This window comes from Symsagittifera roscoffensis, chromosome 7, assembly GCF_963678635.1.
Source record: "Symsagittifera roscoffensis chromosome 7, txSymRosc1.1, whole genome shotgun sequence".
Taxonomy (NCBI): Eukaryota; Metazoa; Xenacoelomorpha; order Acoela; family Convolutidae; genus Symsagittifera; species Symsagittifera roscoffensis.
This window is the reverse complement of record NC_087068.1, coordinates 44,190,475-44,218,034: the sequence shown is the minus strand read 5'-3', so window position 1 is coordinate 44,218,034 and position 27,560 is coordinate 44,190,475. Positions and strand designations below refer to the sequence as shown.

Below are 27,560 nucleotides of genomic sequence, written 5' to 3'. Positions count from 1 at the left end.
ATTCATGTAGTTGTAATATAATACTACAGTTGAGTTTTCCTCGAGGTATTTAAGTTTGGATGAAAAATTGAAAAACGGACCCTACACCGTAATTCCTTCCCACTCTTCATAAGCTGCCGGAACACCTTTGACTGCCATTAATAATTCATCAAAACTAATTGTTTTTCCCTACACGGATGGGAAAAACGAACATTTCAAAATTTGTTTTTTTTTCTCGTAGAAGTCATTTCAAGTTGTGTTTTCTTACATCTCATGTTTAATTTTGATACTTGATTTTGTTTTGAGAAACTAAACCCGAACACGAAGTGATTGAAAGAAAAACAGTCGTGCATCAATTACTTTTATAATGTCATTATATTAGCCAAAAACTTAATTCTTTTCACAATTTGTTTCGTTTTGCTTCAACTATTTCAGTTCATTCACTCATAGACACCGCATACTTTGCCAAAGACTCAGTCTTAAGTGTAGTCGTGTATCCTGCTGTTTTACTTTCCGGCACGTTATACACTCCCCCAAAACAGTTCAGAGGGTGTTCGAAGTGATGCGACAGGTGGTCAGCATGTTCCACCAGAGGGGGTGAGTCACTGTTTGGGTCCAGCGGGGCTATTCTGACGTAGTTGAAGGCGGCCAAGTGTTGTATCATTTCGCATAATCCAACTCCGCCTCCATGGGGACAGACTAAAACAGAGTGTACATGGAGAAATCTGATTTGATGAAATTGTGGCTTTTGATTGGTTGACTAGCGAATTTATATCCTCGGGATCTCAGAAATATAATTTTTGAGCATGTTTGCTTGGGGTAAGAGAGGGGTTGTTCGAGTAACTAGTTCTCGAGTAACCAATTTCGAGTAACTAGTCTATTTTGATTTGAAACTATTAAGGTGCTGAGCTCTTAATCAAATTGATATTTGATCATTTTGTAGAGTTACAGAGGTTGAAATTTAACAATCGAGATTAAGTTGGCACTGGCACCAGACATCAAAAAATTTCAAAAACCTTCAAGAAATTGCAAAATTTTCCCTATTTCTCAAAAAATCAAGAATTTTGATCAATTTGTAAAATTTTTAACAAATTTTTCCTTTCATGCTTTTTTCAAGGTTTATGGACTTTTTCATTTATTTTGGGCCGTAAAGAGGAGTTGAAGGATATACAGAGATGAAACATTGTTGAAATGGTTTTTCTTGTGTATTAATTGGACAGTTATCAATCCGACTGACGTAACTAGCGGAGGCCATCTTTCAATCGTGTGCTTCTGCCAAAATTGATTATTTTGAACTTAACTTGCCTATTTTTTTTAAAATTACAGTTTAAAAATGAAATTTCAACGTTTTGAACTGCTAGTAAAATTTAAATTTCAGCATTTAGCTTGAATTCCCGCCCACATGTTGTCCTAGATCCATTTGGGACAAAAAACGCTCAAAATTTTTTTGCTATCGACTTTCGATAATGAATTGAGGGGAGCTTTTTAGCCTTATTAGCACGAGACTACACGATACATACATCACTTCATACGTTACATAACGCGTGGTGGAAAAATTTTCAAAAAACTTCGAAAGATTTTTATCTAACCAATTTTGACGGAAGTTTTTACACCATCAGGCTTACGCTCGAAATTGAAGCTCAATTTTGCTTGCGACTAAATTTTGTAAAGTTACAAGTTGTTAAAAATTGCTAATTTGTTTGGCAAGTTCGGGATAACAAATGCGCGCTATTCACCAATTTTTATTATGTCGTAGCGTATGAAGCGAAAATAAAAAAGTCCAAATTCCAAAATGAAGTGAGGTAACCCAATTCCTTCAAATAAATTGTTACTTACTGGATGAGAAGTAACTAACTTTGTGCTGGAAATTGCACGCGTGCGGGAAAATTTTGGAAAATTTCAAGAATTTTTATTTTTCTGAAAATTTTTTGAATAAAAAAAATATCGCAGATTCATTAAAAAGCATTCAAAACATTGAGGGCTTTGCCGGACAAAGGGCATTTGGCAAAGCAAAAGCATTTTGAAAATTCGATAACAAATTGTATTCAACCAAGGAAATTCATTTGACTGCGTTTTCTTGAGGAAATGATCTTTGACGCGATTTCAACCAAGCAATATATTCAACATGAAAGAAATCGGCCAATAAAATACATAAGTTCAGAGTGTGATTAATTGTTTTAATTTTCAAAGAAGCAGATGCTAAATGTTTTTTTTTGGTTACCAAAGACAGAAAGAAATTGACAGACCTCTGGCAGACCACTGATCTGTTATTTAATTAATGATATGTTAATTCTATTTTGACCATCATTTTTTTGTCCAAAAATTACAATCATTATGTTTCTGTTGCATCAACAAAGACCTTAAAGCGTCGTTTTATTCATGGAAAATTGCTTCTTGGTCTTTTGCTTAAGATAATGTGTATCTTCTTTTTTTGAGCTCGACTTTGTTTTGATTCTTTTGATTTTGAGAATGAATTTGAGAATGATTTTGAGAGTTTTTTTGAGATTGGGCAAGGATCCAATGGTCTTTTTTGTATTTGACAATAATACTTGGGAGCGGTGGAGACGTGGTTACGTCTCCGCCTCTCAATCGAAAGGTCGGATGTTCGAGGCCCACCATGATCCGTGCTCGTTGCTTGAGGGTGAAGCAACATTACCCAGCCCAGAAAAATAACCAAAAAAAAAAATAGCATGTAGTTCTTAAACAAGGGCACAACAGCGGTTCGCCGTGATGAGCTGTACAGCTCTTGTGCTGGTCCTTTCCCCCGTGGATAAATGGTCTTAAAACAGTCATTTCGTCTTTCTGTTTTCAGCTTGAAGTTTTCTGCTCATACTCGAATTTGTGTTTTGACCAACTCAACTTAGTCACGTTTCGTGTCTGAATTTAACTATAGGGCCCTCTTAGCCATGGTTTTTGGTCGAATATCGACAGCGAAACATAAATGGCAAACCTCGATCCAGGATGCGAAATATACTTTCTTTATGAACGCGTAGCAAAAGTGATGAAATATAATTTTAATGACCAGAAACCTTCAAAAGAGGCAATTAGACCAAAAATGTTCATTAAAACTTTTTAAACCACTTTTTAAATTTTGTATGAATTTTCTTTGACAAGCATTTTTCCATAGACTTCATCTATGAAACTGTATGATAAGCATTTTTCTTCTATGGACGTCAGCCCGGGTATATGTCAATCGAAACTGAAAGCAAGCTCATTGGTGCCAATATTGCAGAGCTAGATTCAGAGTGGAATGAAGATATTTTTAAATCATTTTCAAGAAACGTGATCAAAGCTATGTATTGCAAACAATTTAAACTATAAACAGCCTTGTTGACTACTGAGAAAAACAAAGTTGGAAAGAGCCAATTGTTAAAAGAGCCATTACTGAAAGAGCCATTTGTTAATTTTGAACCCATTTTTGCTTGATTATTCAAGTCTTCAGGCAGCCTTCAGATATAAACTCTACGAATTCTATGATGAACTACCAGTTTTGAGGTGTTAGTATTAAGAAAACAGCTACTTTTACTAACTCTGTCTATTTCATTTTTTCTTTATTAACTAATTATACACTAGTTAATTAGTCTACCTATTATACACTACCTATTATACACTATAGTCTACCTATTATACACTTAACTTATTACACACTAGTTAATTAGTTAATTAGTAGTTTAGTCTACCAGTGATGTTGTATTTTCTGCAGAGTAGGAGAATGGGTATGAGTTCGTTAATGGACAGCACTCTGGCACAGTCTATCTGGCAGATGTCCAGTGCTCCCTGACTGCACATCTGTTTGAACAGCACTCTGTTCTTGCACACCTCCCCTGTGGCCACCCGCACTCCCAATTTGTTCACTTCACTTTTGATCTTCTGGTGACCTGGATAAAAGAACACTGCACACTCACCCCTTTGCAATGTTATTCATAGAACCACCCCCCCCCCCACCGTTCCCTTAACTTATTCATTTTGACCTCGTGCAAATTAAAATAATTGTATATATATTAATTATTACAGGTTAATTGATTTTAGGTTTGTTTTTATCAACAAAACTAACCAATTATATCATCTGGATGTGTGGGCTCTTCTATCCAGTAGATGTCAGAAGGGGAGAGTTCCCTGACCCATTTAACTGCTTCATCAACTTCCCACTTTTGGTTACAGTCCACCATCAACTTACCTCCCGACCCGATCAGCTCGCGAACCATCTGAAAAAAAAAACATAAGAAGAAATATTAAATTAAACTAGAAAGCACCCTGCAGCTAAAGCTGCATGAAAAATTAAAACGTTCATCTTTAAGAGAAAAATAAACTGTTTAGCTGGTGGGAAGGATAGCTGGACGGATCAATGGATGTTAGAAAGATTGGTTGGATGGATAAAATAAAAGATTGAAGACAGGATGGATAGCTCGATGGACGCATAGATGGCTAGATGGTCGGAGTAATGGACTGCTTGAGTGTTGGCTGCAGTGAAAAACGACTGGTTGGATGTAGAGACGGCAGAATAGATGGCGGTATGGATGGATGGCGGGATTGAGAGACAGCTGAATGGATGGATAGCCAGGTGCACAAATAGCGTGTTAAATGGATGGATTAATGGATGGATTGACGATTAGATGGATGGATAACTAAATTAATGGATCGCTTGAAGACTGAATGGTTTGATGGTTGGATGGATGGCCCGTTGGATCAATGGATGGATGGCGAGATGGCTAGATCGACGATGAACAGCTGCATTGATGGATGACTGAGGTCATGCTTGGTTGAATGGATATCAACAAGTGTGGATGGCTAGATCGATGATAAACGGCTTGATGGAGGACTGTGTGAGTGTGTGGCTAGGCGGTCGGATGATTGATGGATGGCTGAGATTGGTGGATCGTTGGATGGATGAATAGATGGCAGGATTGACGGCGGGCTATGATGATAGACGGAAGGCTGGTTGACTAGATGGATGGAAGGCACGATAGATGGATGATGGGATGATGGACGGCTGAATGGATGGAGAGCCAGCTGCATGGATGGCTTTTTGGATGGATGGATGTCTGTTTGGAAGGATTGATGGCTAAATGGATAAAAAGCTAGAAGGGTGGATCGCTTGAAGAATGAATGGCTTGATGGGATGATGGCGGCTGATTGGATGAATAACTTGTTGGATGGATAAAGTGATGTCAGTTTGAATGGATGGTTAGTTCGACGATGAGCAGCTGCATGGATAACTGATGAGATGTATGATTATCTAGATGGATGGATGCGGGACGGATTGAAATCTAGATGAATGGACGGCTAGATCGATGATGAATGACTGAATGGAGAACTGGCGAATGTGTGGATGGACTGCAGTATGATTGATGGTCGGCTTAGATGGGTGGATGAAAAGATAGCAGGGATGATGAAGCGCTAAATTGGTAGACGGAAGGCTGGTTGACTGGAAAGATGGATGGGTGGCTATATCAATGCATAGCTACAAGAATGAATTGCTATTTGGATGGACGGGTGGCAAGATGAATGGATGGCTGGTTCGATTCATCAACCGATGAGTAGATGTATGGTGGCTTAATTTGTGGATGAAAGCCTGGTTGTGTGCATGCATGGGAATATTGAGAGGGGCTAAAAAGATGTAGAGGTTGATGGATGCATGAATGGGAGGATATAAGAACGAGTGAATGGCTAGATTGCTGGTTGACTGGATGATTGGCTGAAGTAATGAATTGCTTGAACGATGTCTTGAGTTGACGAATGAATGCTTTGATTGATGGCCACTTGGATAAATTGATGGCTAGATGGATGGATCGCTTAATAATGATTTGATGAATGAGTAGATTGATGAAAGGCTTGATGGCTACAGAGATAGACCGACTAATGAATGATTGGCTTGATGGCTGGTTGGATGGATTGCTTGACAAATCAAAAGCTTGATGAATGAGTTTATGGCTTAATGGATTGCCGTTTGGATAGATGGTGCAAACAAATATGGATAGATGGCTACGTGGATCTGAAAATTTAAAAAAATTAAAATAAGAAATTCAAATCTAAGCTTTTCGAAAGTAAGACGTTGAGCAGTCACTTATGGAGGTAAGACATGCATCCCCTGAGAGTACCCTGATAGCTCCCAACTATGGGGTTTTGAAATTGAATTTTTGTCAAATGTTCTTAAATGTAGGTTTTTAAAATTTCAAAAAAACTTTGAAAAAAATTAGATCTCCAAAACTAAACAAAATTGAGCATGCCAATTTAGAGTAAAATTCTGCAACTATCGACAGTACTCTGACAGCGCCACCTCTAGAGTTGGGTTTTCAAATTTTCAGAATTTTTGAAATCTAATCTTACTGAGAATTTTTGAACTAAAATTACAAAAATTGTCATATCCAAAAGCTTCAGAAACAAATGGGAACTCAGATATGGGGGTCAACTTCGCAACCCCAGGGAGAACAGGGTTGCTGCTTTGAAATTTATTGAGATTACCCTGAAAAAAAAACGTTCATAACATAATGTATAGATGGCTGAATCAAACCTTTACACTTCCCTAAACTGCGCACCCCTCCTCCAGTCCCGTAGTGACATCATAAACTATGGCTTTCTTTTGGCCTTTCAAAAGGCACAGCATTGATAAACTGTAAAATCAAAAAAAATTTAAGCATTGCAATATACGGTATGGCCTAGTCACACATAGATACGTTATGCCCCTTAATGTTGCAAAAACGCTTAAACATGGCCAAGTACGTGTCGCACGCATTGAAATACAGTATAGATTGAGAACTAATTAGGTTAGTTTTAAAGCGTTCATATTCAGTTGGCCTTATGGTGTATTGGCTCCCTTGTCGTGGCAACGATGGTGTGTTAGGTTGAGCTCTCTTTATTTCTAGATTGAATCCTACCGCAGTTTGACTGATTTGTGCTGCAATAATTGTATTGCGCTACAGCTGTAGCCACAAAAATAGCTTTCGGTAGCAAAAAAGCTGTGTTCAAGAGCACAGCTCTGACTGGAATGTGGAGAAATGATGCAAAAGAATCTACAGTGTTGATTTAAATTATCCGGACAAAACGAATTAAATGTAAAAATTACGTAGCGTTTTTGTCAAATTGGGTTGGAATTAAAAAAAAAGTTCACATAAAAGTTTGCCTTGAAATTTAGCAGAATTAATATGATGCAATGTATTTTGCGAAATCCGGGCCCAAAATTTACCAAAGACTGCATGTGAAAGTGAACTTTTCGTGTAACCGACAAAACCAAAAAGTTCTTTTCTAATCTTTAAAAACCAATCTTTTATTGAACAACCGTTTTCATAAACTTTGTTAGGTTAGATAAGAAGCTCATTTTCATGTAGTCAGCAGTTGGTCAAATAGTTGATGATAGTTTTTGGGGTAAACTTGGAATCTCTCAAAATCATGTGCACCATATCAATTCGGCTATAATTTCTAGCAAATTTTTTCTCTTAATTTTTTGTCTAAAAGTAATCCAACTCGAGAATAAAGCGCTGTATTTTTCAAGTTTGATACCTTTTGTCCGGACAATTTTATAACAGCATTGTATTCTTCACAGGTTAAACAACGTTTGCTAAACATTCTGTGATTGGTAGATGCCAAAATTTAAAAAAGAAACCATTTACTGACTAGCTGATTTCCAAGAAGCACATACTGTTTCGAGGGCATGATTGGCACTATAGCTGAATTTTTTAAATGGTACCTCCAGTTTCGACAATTTCGGCTAATTTTGAAGTTTTCAATCTTTGGAGGGAAGTGGCTGGAAGTAACTTTGGCGTGAGGGTAGTTTTTCACGACCTCATTTTAAGTACTCCGAGGAAAGCTCGTGAGGCGTCAAGTGAGGTAACATATTAAGTTCCTGTTTGTCGTGATTCGCATTCCAAAAAAAATGTCCCAGAACAAACAAAAAAATAGCGTTTTTGCTATTCGGACTCAAATTTCGGGAAGATTGTGGATATTGTTATCAACAAAACTAACCAATTATATCATCTGGATGTGTGGGCTCTTCTATCCAGTAGATGTCAGAAGGGGAGAGTTCCCTGACCCATTTAACTGCTGCATCAACTTCCCACTTTTGGTTACAGTCCACCATCAACTTACCTCCCGACCCGATCAGCTCGCGAACCATCTGAAAAAAAAAACCATCTGAAAAAAAAGAACCATCTGAAAACATAAGAAGAAATATTAAATTAAACTAGAAAGCACCCTGCAGCTAAAGCTGCATGAAAAATTAAAACGTTCATCTTTAAGAGAAAAATAAACTGTTTAGCTGGTGGGAAGGATAGCTGGACGGATCAATGGATGTTAGAAAGATTGGTTGGATGGATAAAATAAAAGATTGAAGACAGGATGGATAGCTCGATGGACGCATAGATGGCTAGATGGTCGGAGTAATGGACTGCTTGAGTGATGGCTGCAGTGAAAAACGACTGGTTGGATGTAGAGACGGCAGAATAGATGGCGGTATGGATGGATGGCGGGATTGAGAGACAGCTGAATGGATGGATAGCCAGGTGCACAAATAGCGTGTTAAATGGATGGATTAATGGATGGATTGACGATTAGATGGATGGATAACTAAATTAATGGATCGCTTGAAGACTGAATGGTTTGATGGTTGGATGGATGGCCCGTTGGATCAATGGATGGATGGCGAGATGGCTAGATCGACGATGAACAGCTGCATTGATGGATGACTGAGGTCATGCTTGGTTGAATGGATATCAACAAGTGTGGATGGCTAGATCGATGATAAACGGCTTGATGGAGGACTGTGTGAGTGTGTGGCTAGGCGGTCGGATGATTGATGGATGGCTGAGATTGGTGGATCGTTGGATGGATGAATAGATGGCAGGATTGACGGCGGGCTATGATGATAGACGGAAGGCTGGTTGACTAGATGGATGGAAGGCACGATAGATGGATGATGGGATGATGGACGGCTGAATGGATGGAGAGCCAGCTGCATGGATGGCTTTTTGGATGGATGGATGTCTGTTTGGAAGGATTGATGGCTAAATGGATAAAAAGCTAGAAGGGTGGATCGCTTGAAGAATGAATGGCTTGATGGGATGATGGCGGCTGATTGGATGAATAACTTGTTGGATGGATAAAGTGATGTCAGTTTGAATGGATGGTTAGTTCGACGATGAGCAGCTGCATGGATAACTGATGAGATGTATGATTATCTAGATGGATGGATGCGGGACGGATTGAAATCTAGATGAATGGACGGCTAGATCGATGATGAATGACTGAATGGAGAACTGGCGAATGTGTGGATGGACTGCAGTATGATTGATGGTCGGCTTAGATGGGTGGATGAAAAGATAGCAGGGATGATGAAGCGCTAAATTGGTAGACGGAAGGCTGGTTGACTGGAAAGATGGATGGGTGGCTATATCAATGCATAGCTACAAGAATGAATTGCTATTTGGATGGACGGGTGGCAAGATGAATGGATGGCTGGTTCGATTCATCAACCGATGAGTAGATGTATGGTGGCTTAATTTGTGGATGAAAGCCTGGTTGTGTGCATGCATGGGAATATTGAGAGGGGCTAAAAAGATGTAGAGGTTGATGGATGCATGAATGGGAGGATATAAGAACGAGTGAATGGCTAGATTGCTGGTTGACTGGATGATTGGCTGAAAAAATGAATTGCTTGAACGATGTCTTGAGTTGACGAATGAATGCTTTGATTGATGGCCACTTGGATAAATTGATGGCTAGATGGATGGATCGCTTAATAATGATTTGATGAATGAGTAGATTGATGAAAGGCTTGATGGCTACAGAGATAGACCGACTAATGAATGATTGGCTTGATGGCTGGTTGGATGGATTGCTTGACAAATCAGAAGCTTGATGAATGAGTTTATGGCTTAATGGATTGCCGTTTGGATAGATGGTGCAAACAAATATGGATAGATGGCTACGTGGATCTGAAAATTTAAAAAAATTAAAATAAGAAATTCAAATCTAAGCTTTTCGAAAGTAAGACGTTGAGCAGTCACTTATGGAGGTAAGACATGCATCCCCTGAGAGTACCCTGATAGCTCCCAACTATGGGGTTTTGAAATTGAATTTTTGTCAAATGTTCTTAAATGTAGGTTTTTAAAATTTCAAAAAAACTTTGAAAAAAATTAGATCTCGAAAACTAAACAAAATTGAGCATGCCAATTTAGAGTAAAATTCTGCAACTATTGACATACTCTGACAGCGCCACCTCTAGAGTTGGGTTTTCAAATTTTTAGAATTTTTGAAATCTAATCTTACTGAGAATTTTTGAACTAAAATTACAAAAATTGTCATATCCAAAAGCTTCAGAAACAAATGGGAACTCAGATATGGGGGTCAACTTCGGAACCCCAGGGAGAACAGGGTTGCTGCTTTGAAATTTATTGAGATTACCCTGAAACAAAAAACGTTCATACATAATGTATAGATGGCTGAATCAAACCTTTACACTTCCCTAAACTACGCACCCCTCCTCCAGTCCCGTAGTGACATCATAAACTATGGCTTTCTTTTGGCCTTTCAAAAGGCACAGCATTGATAAACTGTAAAATCAAAAAAAATTTTAAGCATTGCAATATACGGTATGGCCTAGTCACACATAGATACGTTATGCCCCTTAATGTTGCAAAAACGCTTAAACATGGCCAAGTACGTGTCGCACGCATTGAAATACAGTATAGATTGAGAACTAATTAGGTTAGTTTTCAAGCGTTCATATTCAGTTGGCCTTATGGTGTATTGGCTCCCTTGTCGTGGCAACGATGGTGTGTTAGGTTGAGCTCTCTTTATTTCTAGATTGAATCCTACCGCAGTTTGACTGATTTGGGCTGCAATAATTGTATTGCGCTACAGCTGTAGCCACAAAAATAGCTTTCGGTAGCAAAAAAGCTGTGTTCAAGAGCACAGCTCTGACTGGAATGTGGAGAAATGATGCAAAAGAATCTACAGTGTTGATTTAAATTATCCGGACAAAACGAATTAAATGTAAAAATTACGTAGCGTTTTTGTCAAATTGGGTTGGAATTAAAAAAAAAGTTCACATAAAAGTTTGCCTTGAAATTTAGCAGAATTAATATGATGCAATGTATTTTGCGAAATCCGGGCCCAAAATTTACCAAAGACTGCATGTGAAAGTGAGCTTTTCGTGTAACCGACAAAACCAAAAAGTTCTTTTCTAATCTTTAAAAACCAATCTTTTATTGAACAACCGTTTTCATAAACTTTGTTAGGTTAGATAAGAAGCTCATTTTCATGTAGTCAGCAGTTGGTCAAATAGTTGATGATAGTTTTTGGGGTAAACTTGGAATCTCTCAAAATCATGTGCACCATATCAATTCGGCTATAATTTCTAGCAAATTTTTTCTCTTAATTTTTTGTCTAAAAGTAATCCAACTCGAGAATAAAGCGCTGTATTTTTCAAGTTTGATACCTTTTGTCCGGACAATTTTATAACAGCATTGTATTCTTCACAGGTTAAACAACGTTTGCTAAACATTCTGTGATTGGTAGATGCCAAAATTTAAAAAAGAATCCATTTACTGACTAGCTGATTTCCAAGAAGCACATACTGCTTCGACGAGGGCATGATTGGCACTATTAGCTGAAATTTTTAAATGGTACCTTCAGTTTAGACTGAACTAATTAGGTTACTTTTAAAGCGTTCATATTCAGATTGCCTTATGGTGTATTGGCTCCCTTGTCGTGGCAACGATGGTGTGTGAGGTTGAGCTCTCTTTATTTCTAGATTGAATCCTACCGCAGTTTGACTGATTTGGGCTGCAATAATTGTATTGCGCTACAGCTGTAGCCACAAAAATAGCTTTCGGTAGCAAAAAAGCTGTGTTCAAGAGCATAGCTTTGACTGGAATGTGGAGAAATGATGCAAAAGAGTCTACAGTGTTGATTTAAATTATCCGGACAAAACAGATTAAATTAAAAATTACGTAGCGTTTTTGTCAAATTGGGTTGGAATTAAAGAAAGAGTTCATATGAAAATTTGCCTGGAAATTTAGCAGAATTAATATGATGCAATGTATTTTGCGAAATCCGGGCCCAAAATTTACCAAAGACTGCATGTGAAAGTGAGCTTTTCGTGTAACCGACAAAGCCAAAAAGTTCTTTTCTAATCTTTAAAATACCAATCTTTTATTGAAAAACCGTTTTCATAAACTTTGATAGCTTAGATAAGAAGCTCATTTTCATGTAGTCAGCAGTTGGTCAAATAGTTGATGATAGTTTTTGGGGGTAAACTTGGAATCTCTCAAAATCATATGCACCATATCAATTCGGCTATAATTTCTAGCAAGTTTTTTCTCTTAATTTTTGTCTCTTAATTTTTTGTCTAATTTTTAAAGGCAATCCAATTCGAAAATAAAGCGCTGTATTTTTCAAGTATGATACCTTTTGTCCGGAAAATTTTATAACAGCATTGTATTCTTCACAGGTTAAACAACGTTTGCTAAATCTTCTGTGATTGGTAGATGCCAAAATTTAAAAAAGATTCCATTTACTGACTAGCTGATTTCCGAGAAGCACATACTGTTTCGAGGGCATGATTGGCACTATAGCTGAATTTTTTAAATGGTACCTCCAGTTTCGACAATTTCGACTAATTTTGAAGTTTTCAATCTTTGGAGGGAAGTGGCTGGAAGTAACTTTGGCGTGAGGGTAGTTTTTCACGACCTCATTTTAAGTACTCCGAGGAAAGCTCGTGAGGCGTCAAGTGAGGTAACATATTAAGTTCCTGTTTGTCGTGATTCGCATTCCGAAAAAAATGTCCCAGAACAAAAAAAATAGCGTTTTTGCTATTCGGACTCAAATTTCGGGAAGATTGTGGATATTGTTTCAAGATATTAATGGTACATTGACCTACTTTAAAAGCACTTTACAATCTGCTTGTTCGTCATTTCACTTCGAAAAAATAGCAAAAACAACATGAAATTTAATCCAACTTTTTTAAAAAGTTTTTTTGCAATCAGAACTTTGATCATCCGCTATTGCAAATCGAGTGTAATGAAATTTGAAACTCACTTTGCAACGTCTGATGTCGTCCTGCAAGTTGACCCCCACTTTTATTTTGAATGCCGTCCATCCTTCACTCATGAAATTCTTAAACAACATCACAGCTCATTAGGTTATTCACTGATTAATTTGGGGATCGCATGCAGATGGTTTTACAGGAAGCCATCAACATGTTAACAATTTTCAACCATTTGAGAACTTTCGCCTAAAGCTTTCAAAATAACCATTTCAAGTTTAACCATTTGGAAAGAAATAGTGAACAAAACAAGCAATTTCCGTTTTTGAGCTTTGCATTTGAAGCTGAAATTTGTCGTGTTGAGTAAAAACTGAATTATGTTGGCAAGTTCAGAATTATAATTATTAAAAAATCAGTTGTTGTCATCAATTATACCTGAATTTTGTCCTTCATATAATCATCTGTATAGCCCAACCACCCGCATGCAGTTGTATAGGCTGCCACTCCGTGATTAGTCACGTGATCTATTCTTCTTTTGATATCATCTGCTGACTCAACAGAAGTTAACATGTCCAACGCCTCTTGTGGACTCAGTTCGTCCGCCAAGTGTTTCCAAATACCACAATTGATCAAATCCTGAAACTCGAATATTTCTCTTTGCATTATCAAGGACGACTCAATTTCACGACTCCGAATTTTAATTGGGCCTCTTTAAAAAAAAACACAAATTTGGCGAACAAAATTGGGCTAAAAAAGATCAGCAAAAAAAAGATTTTCTATGATTCTAATAAGCTTTTTGTACCTAGTACCAAGTAACAAGGGTTTGTAAAAAGATGGCTGTTAAATACTCAATTGACTGTATTCTAGTTCGCATAAATAAGAGAGTGAACTAGAGGTCAACACATAACAGCTAGACAGCTTTTAGTTGATTGACAGGCAGGTACCAAACTCACACTTAATTAAAGTATGAGAAATAAAGAATAGCAACTAGGATGATTGACAACTAGGATGATTGACAACTGAACATATTGTAGCCCCTGACATTTCCGTATGGATGTAAAATTTAAATACATAGTAATTTAAATTTGAATATAATAACTACACCTTCAACCTGCCGCCTCAACTATAATACAACAAAAACTTGAGTTTTAACAAACTTGAGTTTTAGGCTTATGGCCATCCCTCTCCCTGGGTTAACGAGTTTTTGAATAGATGTAGAATAAGATTCATTTTCCTTCTCCCCCTGGATGTTTTCCTGTTTGTTCCGCCCCCTGGATAGTTTCGATCATAACCCCTCCCATTTTGTCTACTGGCTTTCTCCTTCTAGTACTCCGTCTGGTTCCCGAGCTTTCGCTTTGACTGCCTGATTCCAAGTCTTCTTCTTGACTGCTATTTACAATGCACTCTCGCGCCACTAACGCTGGACGTTCCTGGCTTTCCTTCACTTGTTTTCTTTGGCCCCCTTTTCCTCGCTTAGCTCTTGTCACTCTGGGTTTGGCTTTAGCTCCCGTTCCTCCTTCCACTACCGTCGTTCTGCCGCTTGGGCCTTGTCCCGCCGCAATTGCTTCGCGTCTCGCTAGCATTTCTACCGGTAGTCGTACCGGAATGTTTAATGGCTGATAGTCTTCAGTATCCGAACTGTCGGACTCGAAGGTGGCTACTAGTACCGTCTGCGTGGTCTTAGCTCTTTTTGATTTCGGGCTCACGACTGCCCCTTTCTTTGCGCTCGCTAGCATATCCTTGAGCGTAGCCGGCTTCCGTTTCTTGGAAAGGTCAGGTTTCGGTTTTGATGCCACTGCACTTTTCCTAAGAACGGATCCGTTTTTAAGTTTTAAAGTATGTTCGGATTCAGAGATTACATTGGATTTTAGTAATTTATACCGATTTAGGGTCTTGCTGATAGTACGCTGGTATAGGTTGCGTCCTCTTCCACTCCCCTGGATGTTAGGGCCAGTGTCTCCACCCCTTGGATTTGTGGGGCAACTTCCGATACCTCCCTTGGACATGCGTCCATTTGTTGGTCACTATCCAGCGTGATAGGGGCCCTTCGCAAAGCTGGAGCGTATGTAAGGTCAGACCTCTCCTCCCAACTCGAATGCTGGGGGAATGCAACTTGACTCATCTCAGGATCAGTTTCGTCTAAACACAAACATTTTTGTTTTAAGACGTTCTTCCAATTCAAATTTTTCAAACTTGGTTTTTTCGTAAGGTTTCGTAAAACGGTATTGGCCTCCCTGCCGTGGTGAGCTTCGAAAGGTGTTAATTTAGTAGTTGCATTTTTGGAGAATCGTAGGGCGCCTAGCGCTTTATCGACCATAGATTCTAGAGACTTATGTTCTTTTTCTGCCGCATATGTTAGGACAAAATTCTTCAAACTTCCTATTGTCCGTTCAACGGACCCCGTGCCTCGATGATCATTCACTGGGGAGTACATTAGCTCGATGCCTTCTTCGTTACAAAAGCTTTTAAATTTATTAGATGTAAAACATGATCCCTGATCAACGTGGATCTTCCGAGGTACTCCATGATGCGATATGTACTTATCAAGGAATTTTAAGACCTTATCTGACGTATTAGTGGTAGTAACCATTGCTGACGGCCACCTTGAGAATCGGTCCGTAGCAACCAAAACATATTTCTTACTTTCATTCAAGTAATTTATCGGCCCCCAGAAATCCAACTGTAGACATTCATTGGGTTCCCTTGGTTCTGGGACCTTACCCATGTCTCCCTTGGGTAATAACGATTTTAGATTCTTACCCGCTTCCGTGCATTGCTGACAGTACGTGGCCTTTGCTGCCAAACTGCGGTACATGTAAGGATACCAGACGTCACGCGCTGCTTCGAACATATTTCTTTTACCGTGATGGTAATAGTGTATCCGCGATTCCACTGGGACTTGTAAAGGTAAAGGGATGACCAACCGTCCATCCAACCACACACAATCGTCCCGTAACGACAGATCGTTAGCGTATTGAGCCCAGTACTTCCCAATCTTCAGGAGTTCTTCTTTCAAGTTAGTCTTCTTCTCCAATGCTTCTTTTACTCGTACTAAGTTCACATCCGCCGGTATGTTCGAGGCAACAAATTCTAAATTAAAAAGTTCTGGTAACGATTGGGACTTCTTGATAACCTTGCAATCACGGGGAATGATGGACATAATTTGCTGATTCGGGTTAACAGTAGGAAAAAGCTCGCCTGGAAATTTCGAAGGTATTGAAAGTACTGTATTAATTTTTGAATCCCGTGTGTTTTTAGTAATTGCAACAATTTCAGGGTTAATGACAGTTATTTCATCGCTACTCAATAAATTTTCATCTAATTTAAGCGGAGAGTTGATCTGAGGTTGTAGTATATTCGGATTGTTAGTTTGGGAATCAATTGTTTCATTTTCAACATTTTCAATTTCAAATACTGGGAAAGAACAATTAGAGTCGCTATCCATTTTGTTTGAGTGTGTCGATGTAGGCAAGTTTAACCGTCTTCCAAGGGAACGATATATAGAGCACACTGAATATCCCTTGGATTTCTTTGATTTAAGCGTTATGCAAATTGATCGTTTCCTATTGGTCGTTGTCTTCACGCATGACTTTCCGCCCTCAACCGTCGCTGGTTGTATGCATGTTATTCGTTCTCGCTTGTGATTGGATGAAAACCGTCTAGACTGTTTAGAACCAGTTTCTCCAATATTCTGATAGTTTCGTTTACCAAGGGGTTTTAATTCATTTGTAAAACCAAGGGATTTTCTAATCGAAGCGATTTTTGCCACGGTGAACAAATTATCATATTGACTTATCGGTTTAGGGGGTTCGCTAGGATGCCTTGACAAATAATCTGCCAATCCAATCTTGGCGCCCGGTTTGTGTTCTATTACAAAGTCAAAAGGAATCAGCCTGTCCAGCCAACGTGTCAGTCTTGAAAAAAGTGTTTTGTTTTTCTTGTTATTCCCGTTAAGTAATGAAATTAAAGCCTTATGATCGGTAATGACTGTAAATGATCTTCCTAGGATGTAATTTCTGAAATACTTGGCCCCCCATACCACCGCCAGCATTTCAAACTCGTTAGTGGAATATTTTTTCTCGGCTGCGTTCAAGAATCGTGATGCAAAAGATATAGGGCGCCACCCTTCTGTACCCAATTGCTCTAAAACCGCTCCAAGGCCATTGTGACTTGCATCGCAAACAACTCTAATGTCCTTATGAATATCAAAGTGTTTTAATTCAACTATGTTCGCTACCCCCATTTTAATGTTTTGGAAAGCATTTTCACATTCCGCGGTCCAATTATATTCGTTTTTCTTGCTGAGGAGTGGCCTTAATGGAGCTGACATCTCCGCTATCGCCGGTAAATATTTATGTAAGCTGTGGATTGAGCCCATAAATGACTTTAATTGCGTGACTGTTTTAGGAGCTTTTAGTGCGTCTATCGGCGATGTTTTTCGTTTAAGGGGCGTAACCCCCGTTTCGGTTATACGATGGCCAAGCCACTCGCATTCGCGTTTCGCAAACTCGCATTTTGGTAACTTCAAGGATATGTTTTCATGGTTTAGTTTCCGGAGGATCTTTTCAACCAAGGAGATATGTTCTACTTCCGTTCCCTTGGTTGTAACCAAAATATCATCAATAAACGCGTTCGCTTGTGGGAATTCGTTTAAAATTGAGTCCATTACTCGCTGGAGCTCTGCCGGCATTGACGTTAACCCGTAAAACCCTGTTCGGAAACGGTAAGTTCCTGTCGATCGTCCGCCCACCAAAGAAAAATTACAATGCACGCTTGTTTCTTCACTAAGCGGTAGTTGCCCATACAAGTACGTGAGGTCCATCGTAGTAAAGTACACCTACCCTTGTTTTTTCTCGGATATGAGTTGTCCTATTGTATCTACAAGTTCTTCTATATTTGGCATCTGGTATTTGTTTTTATGCACTTGTTTATTAAGCTCTCGTGATTCCAATGCTAATTTTACGGACCCGTCTTTTTTCACGGTGATGACGATCGGAGAAACAAAATATCGATCCAAACACTCTTTCAATTTTTCTATATGTCCCTGGGTTAATAGCTTATCAATTTCTTTGTCCACTTTTTCTTGGAGCGTTACCGGCACTCTCCGTCCCTTCTGCTGCACTGGTACAAGATTTTTGAAAAATTCTGCTTGAACTTTGTAGTTCCTAATTTTTCCAACTCTAGTAAAAAGTTTTGGGAATAGCTTACTGAAGTATGATTGCCATTGATCCATCTGTTCATCCTCTGGTTCATCGTGCCTCTCCTTGCATGAATTTTCCTCCGCCCCCTGGATATTCATGACTCCCCCCTTGGATCTGCTTGCATCAACTGGAGTCCAAGTTTACCCATCAAATCACGTCCCACGATGGATGGTCTGGTCCCCCCAATGACTCGGACTTCTGCTGTCGTCTTCCAGCCGTTTGATGCTAACTCGAGTTCCATTCTGCCCAACATCTTGATCCGATTGTTACTGTAGTCGCGAAATTCGTCATCGTCAGTGCTATCCTGCTTCAAGTTGATTCCCGCTCTTCCCACTGTTCTTCTCAAATCTTCTAGTGTTAGAATGGATATCGGCGATCCACTGTCGATCCAAATGTTCATCGGGTGCCCATTAATGAATATTTTGAGTTTAGGCCCAGCAACTTTCAACACCGTTTCCTTCTTCCGTCGAATTGCCATCACCATGTAATCGTCTGAACTTTCTGATGACCAGCTGTGGTGTTCTCGTTTAACGAAACCTACTGAATTTGCCGCAGCTTGGGGCTCCACGTCATCCGAGGGGGTATCTTCCTCGTCGAAGAGCTCATCCGCTTGGATCAATCCAACCGGTTGTCCCCCCCTGGATTGTCGTTTTCCCCGGCAAGTCCTCTCAAAGTGCCCAATCTTTTTGCAGAAATTGCATGTGACGGCTCTTGCTGGGCATCGTTGTCGGTGTTCTGGGGTGAAGTTCGGTTGATCGCAGTTGTAACATCTGCGCTCTTGCATTCGATCGTGTGTTCGACCTCCTCCACGATTTGGATATTGACCCCGTCCCCTTGGCATTCCTCGTCCCCTGGATCCGCGAATATTGCTGACTGGTTCCATTTTGATATGTAGGGAACCCCCTGGCGATGGATGCGCCATTCCCGTGGAACCGGATACGGCGCCCTTGTAGCTCCTTGCGTACTTGTCTCCTCTTTCATATGACATTGCGATTCGCAATGCTTCTTCCGGGGTTTTAGTTTCCCGACACAGCTCGTTCTGTGCGTCCCTGTTCCTCATGTTGAAAATAAATATGTCTCTCACCATTTTCCGCTCCTGGGTGCCCAAATTGCATCTTGCCGCCATTCCGCTAAGTTCTGCATAGAACGATTCTAGACTCTCACCCTCCTTTTGTTTCCTCGACAACATTTGGTACCTCTCGTACGTTTCGTTCCGCTCTTTCTGAAAAAGAGCTACACAGATATCCAAAAAACGTGGGTATCGTATTGTTTCCATATCTAAATGTGGATGCTGGTTATGCAAGGCTCTCTGTCCCTCATGTCCCAGGCATAAATACAGATTCGATATCAATGTACGTTCACCTTCTGCCCGTGGTCTTCCACCAATGTCACCCAGGTCTGCGATCTGTGCTTCAGTTAATGTCGATGCAAAGTAGTAGTCGGACGAGACTAGTCCATGTTTCGCCACCATCGCCCAATGAAATCGTTGTTTCCAGTGTTCCCATAAAAGTTGCGGTTCCGCCTGAGTTGGAGGCCAGAAGGCCACAATTCCAAGGGGGTTTTTCCCCCCACCATCCACTGGCTGCGCCATAACAAGGGTTTGTAAAAAGATGGCTGTTAAATACTCAATTGACTGTATTCTAGTTCGCATAAATAAGAGAGTGAACTAGAGGTCAACACATAACAGCTAGACAGCTTTTAGTTGATTGACAGGCAGGTACCAAACTCACACTTAATTAAAGAATGAGAAATAAAGAATAGCAACTAGGATGATTGACAACTAGGATGATTGACAACTGAACATATTGTAGCCCCTGACACAAGTAACGAATCCCCCTCCCACGATAAGGAAATAATTAGAAATTCTACCTAGCCTCCCATTTTTGCCAACCAGTCACACCATTGAAATCGAAAACTGTTTTGCTTATTGACTGAAACTAAGTCAGTTCCAATTGGAACTGACTTAGTTTCGTAATCCGATTATAATTGATTCTAAGGTTTTTTTGTAAGAACTATAATCAATTATAATCAATTATAAGAGATTATAATCTCTTGGAAAATATCACGATTATAATCAATTATAAATCCTTTAAACACCTAATTTTGGTAATTATAATCAATTATAATTGTCGAAAAATCATCATAATAATCCGTTATAATTGATTATTCTCGCCTAAACTTGGATGCGAGAACGCTTAAACTAGGTCATAACCTTTGAGTTCATGTCACAAAGTAGTCTCCAAATTGGCTTCTGCTCAATTTTAGCCCACAGGTCCCAAATGGCATTCAGGATAGCACAGCAAGCCAGTGACAACACTCCGCCATCTGGTCCGAGCCAGCGCATCTGGTTGTCGTTGGCTAAACTGTGCGCAAATTGTCCAAATTCACGCACTACTTCGGATAAGTTCACGCCCATAATTCTACTCTTGAGACTATCCACACACTTTTTGACCACCTCATTTCCCCGACCTACATGAGAAGAACAGACAAGACCAAAAATGTGTTGCTCCCTTTTATGGCAATTGTTTATGGTAAATACCTATTTATGGTAAATACCTATTGTGAAGGTCAACCCACACCCGATCAAACTGTCATCAGGAGCGTCAGTGAATATCTGCACATAGACACACGAGTAGTCAACGAGGCCATGCACCGCGTCAGAACCATGAGCTGAAAGAAAATGACACCTGGTTGCAGCGAGAACTTGCAAGAAGTTTGGTTTTCCGCAAGAATTTGAAGAATTTTTTTTATGTTAGTTTAATTTCAAAAAATGATATTGTAGTCCATTTTGCTGGGCTAGTTTCCTGTATAATAAACTAATTGATCGCTGAAAATGAAATTAAATTCCAACAAATTCTATTACCAAAATATGTTGATCCCTTCCCGACTCATACCCGAACAAGGAATCTAAAAAAATCAGCTTTTAAGCAGTCCTTCGCTCTATGAGCTATCAGTGAACGTTTGCTGAATATATATTTTTAATATATTTATGCTATTTTTTTTTAAATTTAGTATTCAAAAACCGAGTCTACGACAAGAAGCCGACGGGACTTCAAGCCGAAGGGACTTCAAGCCGAAATTAAAATTTTACAGACACCTCAAAACACGATTTTATCATCTGTAAAACGTTGCTTTTCAAAATTTTTGGCAAGTTTAGTCCATAATAACCCGTACAGAAATAAAATAAAAATACAGATCTGCCCAGGGTTAATCCATTTGTTGTGAGATTGCATATCTGTCCTGAACTGTATCAGACATGTTCAGACCTGGAAAATACAAAAATTTTAATGTTACAGAAAAAAAATAGAAATACAGATATGCCCAGGGTGAATCCATTTGTAGTGAGACTGCATATCTGTCCTGAACTGCATCAGACATGATCAGATCTGAAAAAATTTTTTTTTTGAAATTTTCGAATGATTTCTCAACTTTTGTCACGTGTCTTGTTTTTATAGTTGAAACTTGTTATTTTGACAAATAACACTAAAACTCGTTTAAAATCACGTCCTTGTTTTCAGTTTTTGAAAAGCACGTATAGAAATAAATTCTATAGACGTAGATCTTTTAGAATAATGTGTTTGTAATAATTCTGGAACGAAATGTCGGGTGGCTAAAAATAAAAACCTGCGAAACAAAAATTTTTTTTCATCTTCTCTCTATTATTCCGAAATAGCTTCACGGCTATTGTTTAGCCATTCGACAATTAACTTATTTCTTTGTGTGACAGTTATACAACTTATTTCGACAGTTATACAACTATTTTTGATTGGACCAGTTATAGCTTGCATTCTTTTGTTTTCAATTCTTTTCAGATAATTTATAAAGACAGCTGGGCTGTTGTCTGCTGTCATGTCTGTCATCCATGTTCCTCTGATTGAGGAACATTTGTGACTCCTCTTCTTGTTCTCAAGAAGATACTAGCTGCTTCTGTTGATTATTTGCGTTTTCATTCTTTGGAACGAGCTTCGGTTGGATTGTTATCATTTGTGAAGGTACGTTTGATTCGGTTATGTTTAGAAACTTCTCAAATCAAGTATGTTAGTATCCTTCCCTTTTCATTTTACTGCTTCAATATTAATTATGATTAGAAAATATCCTCAATCAAGTTACTTAAATTATTTTCATTTCATTGTCATGTTTATACTCTCAGTGATACCGGCCTTAAAAATGAAAATCGACGTGTAAATCCTTTTTCCAAGAATTAATTCAAAAAACAGTAGGTTATCTGAGGGTTTTTACTTTTGGCCATGCTTAATGACTCCTAGTAAAACACACCATCGAAAGAGATAAGTCTCGTAGGTTTCTTCTGAAAAAAAATTGATCAAAACTGTTTTTAGACCCTTGAATCGATCTGCACAGGAGTCTTTTTGAAATTTTAGTGAGTGGAAATCTATCCAGCAAAAACCTGGAAACCAGATCTGAGCATCTTAAAATCTTGCCTTTATCAGATCTTGTCCAGACATGGTGCATGTTTCGTTTGGACATGCACATGTCTGAATCAGGACTGAGTCAGGTATGGATTCTATCACAAAAGCAGATCTGCTCAAGGCCTGATTCAGATCTGGGGCACACATGGGTCAGACCTGGTGCAGATCTGTTCAGATCTGACCCATATATGTTCCAGGTCTGAATCAGACCTTGAGCAGATCTGCTTCTGTGATGGAATCCATACCTGCCTCAGTCCTGATTCAGACATGTCCATGTCCAAACGAAACATGCACCATGTCTGGACAAGATCTGAAATAGGCAAGATTTTACGATGCTCAGATCTGGTTTCCAAGTTTTTGTAAGGTACGGGAAGCGTTATTCATGACAATGCACCATTTGTGATTGGCATCCGCTAATAACATCAGCTGTTTTTTGAAAAGCATAATTTATAAACAAGAAAATAACTTTCAACCGTGTTTCATTTTCAACTTTCCAAAACAATCTTTGAAGGCTTAAATTCTATGAAAAAGCCAATAACTAGTGAAGAAAGATTATGAAATTCAGAAATTCTTCAAAAAAATTTTCAAATTAATCATACTTCACGGCTTTATAAGGATCTATTCGGCTTGAAATCCCTAATTTTAGAATTCGGCTTGAAGTCCCGTCGGCTTGATGTCCGGCACCCCAAAAAGTGTAGGACAAGAAGCCGATCAAGAAATTCAGAAATTCTTCAAAAAAGTTTTCAATATAATCATATTTCACGACTTTAAAAAGAACTATTCGGCTTGAATTCCCTAATTTTAGAATTCGGCTGGAAGTCCGGCACCCCAAAAACCGATTATGATTAGGAGTATCTTTTTGACTTTTTGTTTAAGAAAAACACTGAAAAAAAGTACTTTGATTGTTCGGTTAACAAAAGCACTGAAAATAGATTATTTGATTGTTTGATTAAGAAAAGCACTGAAGAGAGGTAATTTGATTGTTCACTTGAGGAAAGCACTCAAAAGAAGAAGTTTGATTGTTTGTTCAGGAAAAGCACTGAAAAAAGGTGATTTCGTTGTTTATTTAAGAAAAAGCTCTGAAAAGAAGTAATTTGATTGTTTGGTTACGAAAAGTACCGAAAAGAAGTAATTGATTGTTTGCTTGAGAAAAGCATTGAAAAGAGGTAATTTGATTGTTTGTTTAAAAAAAGCACTGAAAAGAGTTAAAGCTTTCTGAAACGGGTTTGAGAAACTAGAAAACAAATAAACTAGACGCCGCAATTTGAAAGGAAATTAGACGACCATTATTATGAAAAGCTAAAAGAAAATTAGACGAATATTTTTAACCCTTGAAAAAAAAGATGAAACTGGGTGCAAAAATTGTTTACAGTCTAAAATAACATTCGACTGAGCATTTTAAGTTGCAAATTAAGCAGTCAAAAACGCAAAATTTCAAATTTGTTGCGTCTAAGCACCAAGGTCGAAAAAATCTTATTACCGATGATGGACTTAGATTTGAGAAAGATTAAAAAACTAGGTCCGGTTGTCATTATTATTGTGTTATCTCTGATTGTGGCAGAAGCTTAGCGACGAACTTAGAAACTCTCCGAAATCCCGGCAACCATAATCACGATCCTGAAGATATATACAATGACGAAGAAATTTTTAGGCAAAAAGTTTTGGGCGAAATCCAAAATGATCCAAAAAAAGCTGTGAAAACACTCTAAGACGAGCCAATCAAATTCAACTCAGGCGTTAAATTTTTTTTCCTGGAGTACTACAAAATTAGCAGCCAGCTGGCTACTAAAAATACAAAACGATCAGTTTGGATGCTTACTGGAACAATATTGCCACTATTTGCCAAAATATGTGAAAAAAACTCGAATTGTACATGTAACAAAAAATTATCGCGGTTTTTAACCTTTTTTTGTTCACAATAATATGTTTCACAGCAATGATTTTGATCAGCCTAACTTCCTTTTGAAACGTTCGTCTCATTTGTTGTCGTCTAGTTTTCTAGGCCCCTTTCTGAACATTTACGGTTACTTTCATCCGACTCAGCTGCGAGTTAGCAATCTAAAGGTTGTCATTTTCCACGTTTTACTGCTATGCCGTTAATTGTTCTGAAATGAGTTTCAACGGCATTCATCCTTCCGGTATTTTTCCCCAAAAAAAGTAACTATTCGAATTTTAATTTTTTTAACGTTGGCTTACTTTTGAGAAATTGGCATTTTTAATCGATTCTTATTAGCTAGTAGTAATAGTAATTTCGGCTTCTTTATTTTACATAATTAATTCACCCGGGCATGCCTAAGTCCGGATCCCTAGGACCCCCCTGGCCCAAGTAATAATGGTCTCGGGAAGTGTAAATGGCCCTATCAAAACTCGGCATTTAGCTGCTGGAACGGTGCCAAAATTTATTATGTTATGTTAAATTTAGTAGTTGAGTAAAGCTTAAGTTTAGATTCCCAGACCCCCCGAACCCTCACGTCTGATTTTATGCCCTAATTAAACAAATCCACCTGTACTTTTTTTGTTATTTCTCGACATCAATAGATTGTAGAAAGCGGACACTTAAAGCGATGATATACATCAAATGTTATAGTTTGACATATTTCCAACGTTTGGATCGGAAGCTATTATAATTTGAAAAAACACCTTCTTAGACCGGAAAGAGGCAACTTATACAAATAATGAGTAAACTATGCGTATTTTATAGCGGCAAAATTGCTAGTCACAAGCGACGGAAAAAAAACATTTGTGAACCAGACCACTCCGATGCCATTTTTCAGTGTTAATAGTCATTTCCCGAGAAGAGTGATGATGGACCATTAAAGTGGAAGAACCCGAGAAGTTTTAATTGGATATTGGTCAAATTTGTTGAATGCAACCGCCGTAAGACCCCAAAATTGTTCGAGGAAGTTTGACCACTGGTGATCCAATGGTGAGTTTAAGTTGACCTTTGAGTGTTGTGACCCCAAAGGGCGTAGAAACCCTTGAACTTACGGAAAGTGAAGTATCTCTAGGTATTTACTTGGGATGGAATGCGATCAAATAATGAGATTGAAATTGGATGAAGGGTGCCCGTAGGCGGCACAAAAATGACTTGCGGCTTTTTCAAATATCTACTTCTTCAAAACCAATTAAAGTTGACTTGGTAAAAATTGCACTCGGCTTAGTTATGGTATTTTAATAGCAATTCAATAAGACATGAAAAATTTATAGGCCCAGAGGAATTCTGCAGTAATGAGATCACGGCATGGGAACTAAGTCTACGAATTAATATGTTTCAGTGGGAAACTCACTGGGCTCCCCGAAGTCAATTTTTGGGCTCTTTTGACCCCTAATAGACGAACCACCTTCCCCTGATGGCGAAAAATAGTGAATGGAATAAAGTGTTCAGGGGATTTTGTGGAAGCCTGAAACTAATTAGCTACCAATGAAAAATGTTTATCTTAACCCAGGAGTACTGAAACAGTTTCGGGATAATTAAAACAAAGACCTTGGGAGGCTCACTGAGTAAGCATAGCATGATTTGGAGGCTGGGTTGAAATCGGGGGCAAGAATTCATGGAGGTCAGGAATAAATTGATTGGTTCGCATTGTAACATCTACCGCATACCTCTATCTAGAAAAGAGCAACTAAATTGAAAAAAAAAAATGAGGTCGCTCTAGTCACTGTTGACAGTTGGATAGATGTGGTCATAAATTATGTGCGGAGGAGTGAATTAAGCGGATGCCTGGATTGAAAGAGAATGGCGTGACTCAGCTAAAACAAGAAGAAAAAAAAGGAAAGGAACTGGAGGATACCGGAGGGCCTCAATTTTTCAGAACAATTTTTGCTATTGACTCGAGTGTTCGGTTCTCATAGTAGACAAGAATCAGCATTTTTTAAGCAAGAAGTTATTTGATTCTCAGTTAGTCTATTGGGGATAACAACTAAGAATAAAGACAGCAAAAAAAAAGAAACGGTGGAATAATCAATTGCTAGAGCCAACTGTCAAAAACGATCGCGGATCTTTTTTTTTCAAGTAAATTGATGAACTACTTTCTCAGTTCACTTACCTTACCAAAACTTTTGCGACTCAGTGAAAAGGGAGACATTCGAGAGATAATCACGAAAAGGGGCAATAAACATAATACAAATAAGAGTTACTTGCAACTAAACCAGCTTTTTTGAGAATGTGAGTAGTTTTGAACCTCGGACACCCCCTCAAAACTCAGTACTAAAGGATATTGTCAGTGGCGTAGTAGATCGTTTTAAATTTTGCTTAGAGGTTTATTCCCCGAAACTTACAGTTGCAAAACACAATTACATGTTGAAATTTTTCAATGAAACAAAATTTTTAGAAGCTCAGCAACAGAAAAGAAACGAGAGCAACTGTTTCTGATGAAGCCTCTAAAAGCTTTATCTGTTTAAAAAAAATCAATTTGAGGTAAAAACGACTAGTTCAGGGCAACCCTTTGATGAAATTTTGCTGAAAAAAATTACTCTGAAGCACAATAGTATCCATCATCAATTTTTTTGATAATGGATATAGAATTGTTTTTCCGAAGTCAAATTTTTTTCAAGTGCAAACTTGTGTTCAGTCAAAAACATTCCTTGATGTAACCCGGTCGAAAAATTTTTTTTTAAAGGCGCAGAAATTTATACCTCTTAAATTAGACGTTTTAGATGTTTTCTACAAACAGAGGTCGAAAAATTTGAAACAAAAACCACCCATTGCTGCCCTCAAAAGTTTCAGGTTGAGCTACGCAACTGAGCAAATAGAGCAAAGTATCTCAAATAAATTAGAGTTTTACCGTTTTTTGAAGTAGGAAAGCGAACATCCCAGCTTCTCACTTTCACAATTTTAACATCCAGATTCATTTTAATACAATATTGGCAATATTTATAGATGAATTCTTGATAACTGATATTTGCACACAAGTTTGAGATTTGAGTTCTCTTTGAAAATTACATACTCATTCTGCAGAATCGCACGCATATGAA

The 27,560-nt window shown here is 38.5% G+C and overlaps 1 protein-coding gene across 1 annotated transcript; it reads right to left on the bottom strand.

The window, feature by feature from the left end:
- Positions 1–300: 300 nt before the first annotated feature.
- Positions 301–27,560, bottom strand: LOC134851436 (mitochondrial enolase superfamily member 1-like). The gene is made up of 8 exons (XM_063867513.1): positions 27,371–27,560; positions 20,716–20,829; positions 20,372–20,628; positions 13,394–13,594; positions 13,012–13,089; positions 4,034–4,184; positions 3,660–3,857; positions 301–678 (listed from the first exon to the last, which is right to left on the bottom strand). Exons 1-8 carry the CDS (start codon positions 27,435–27,437, stop codon positions 416–418), a joined length of 1,329 nt encoding a protein of 442 aa, XP_063723583.1. The 5' UTR covers positions 27,438–27,560; the 3' UTR covers positions 301–415.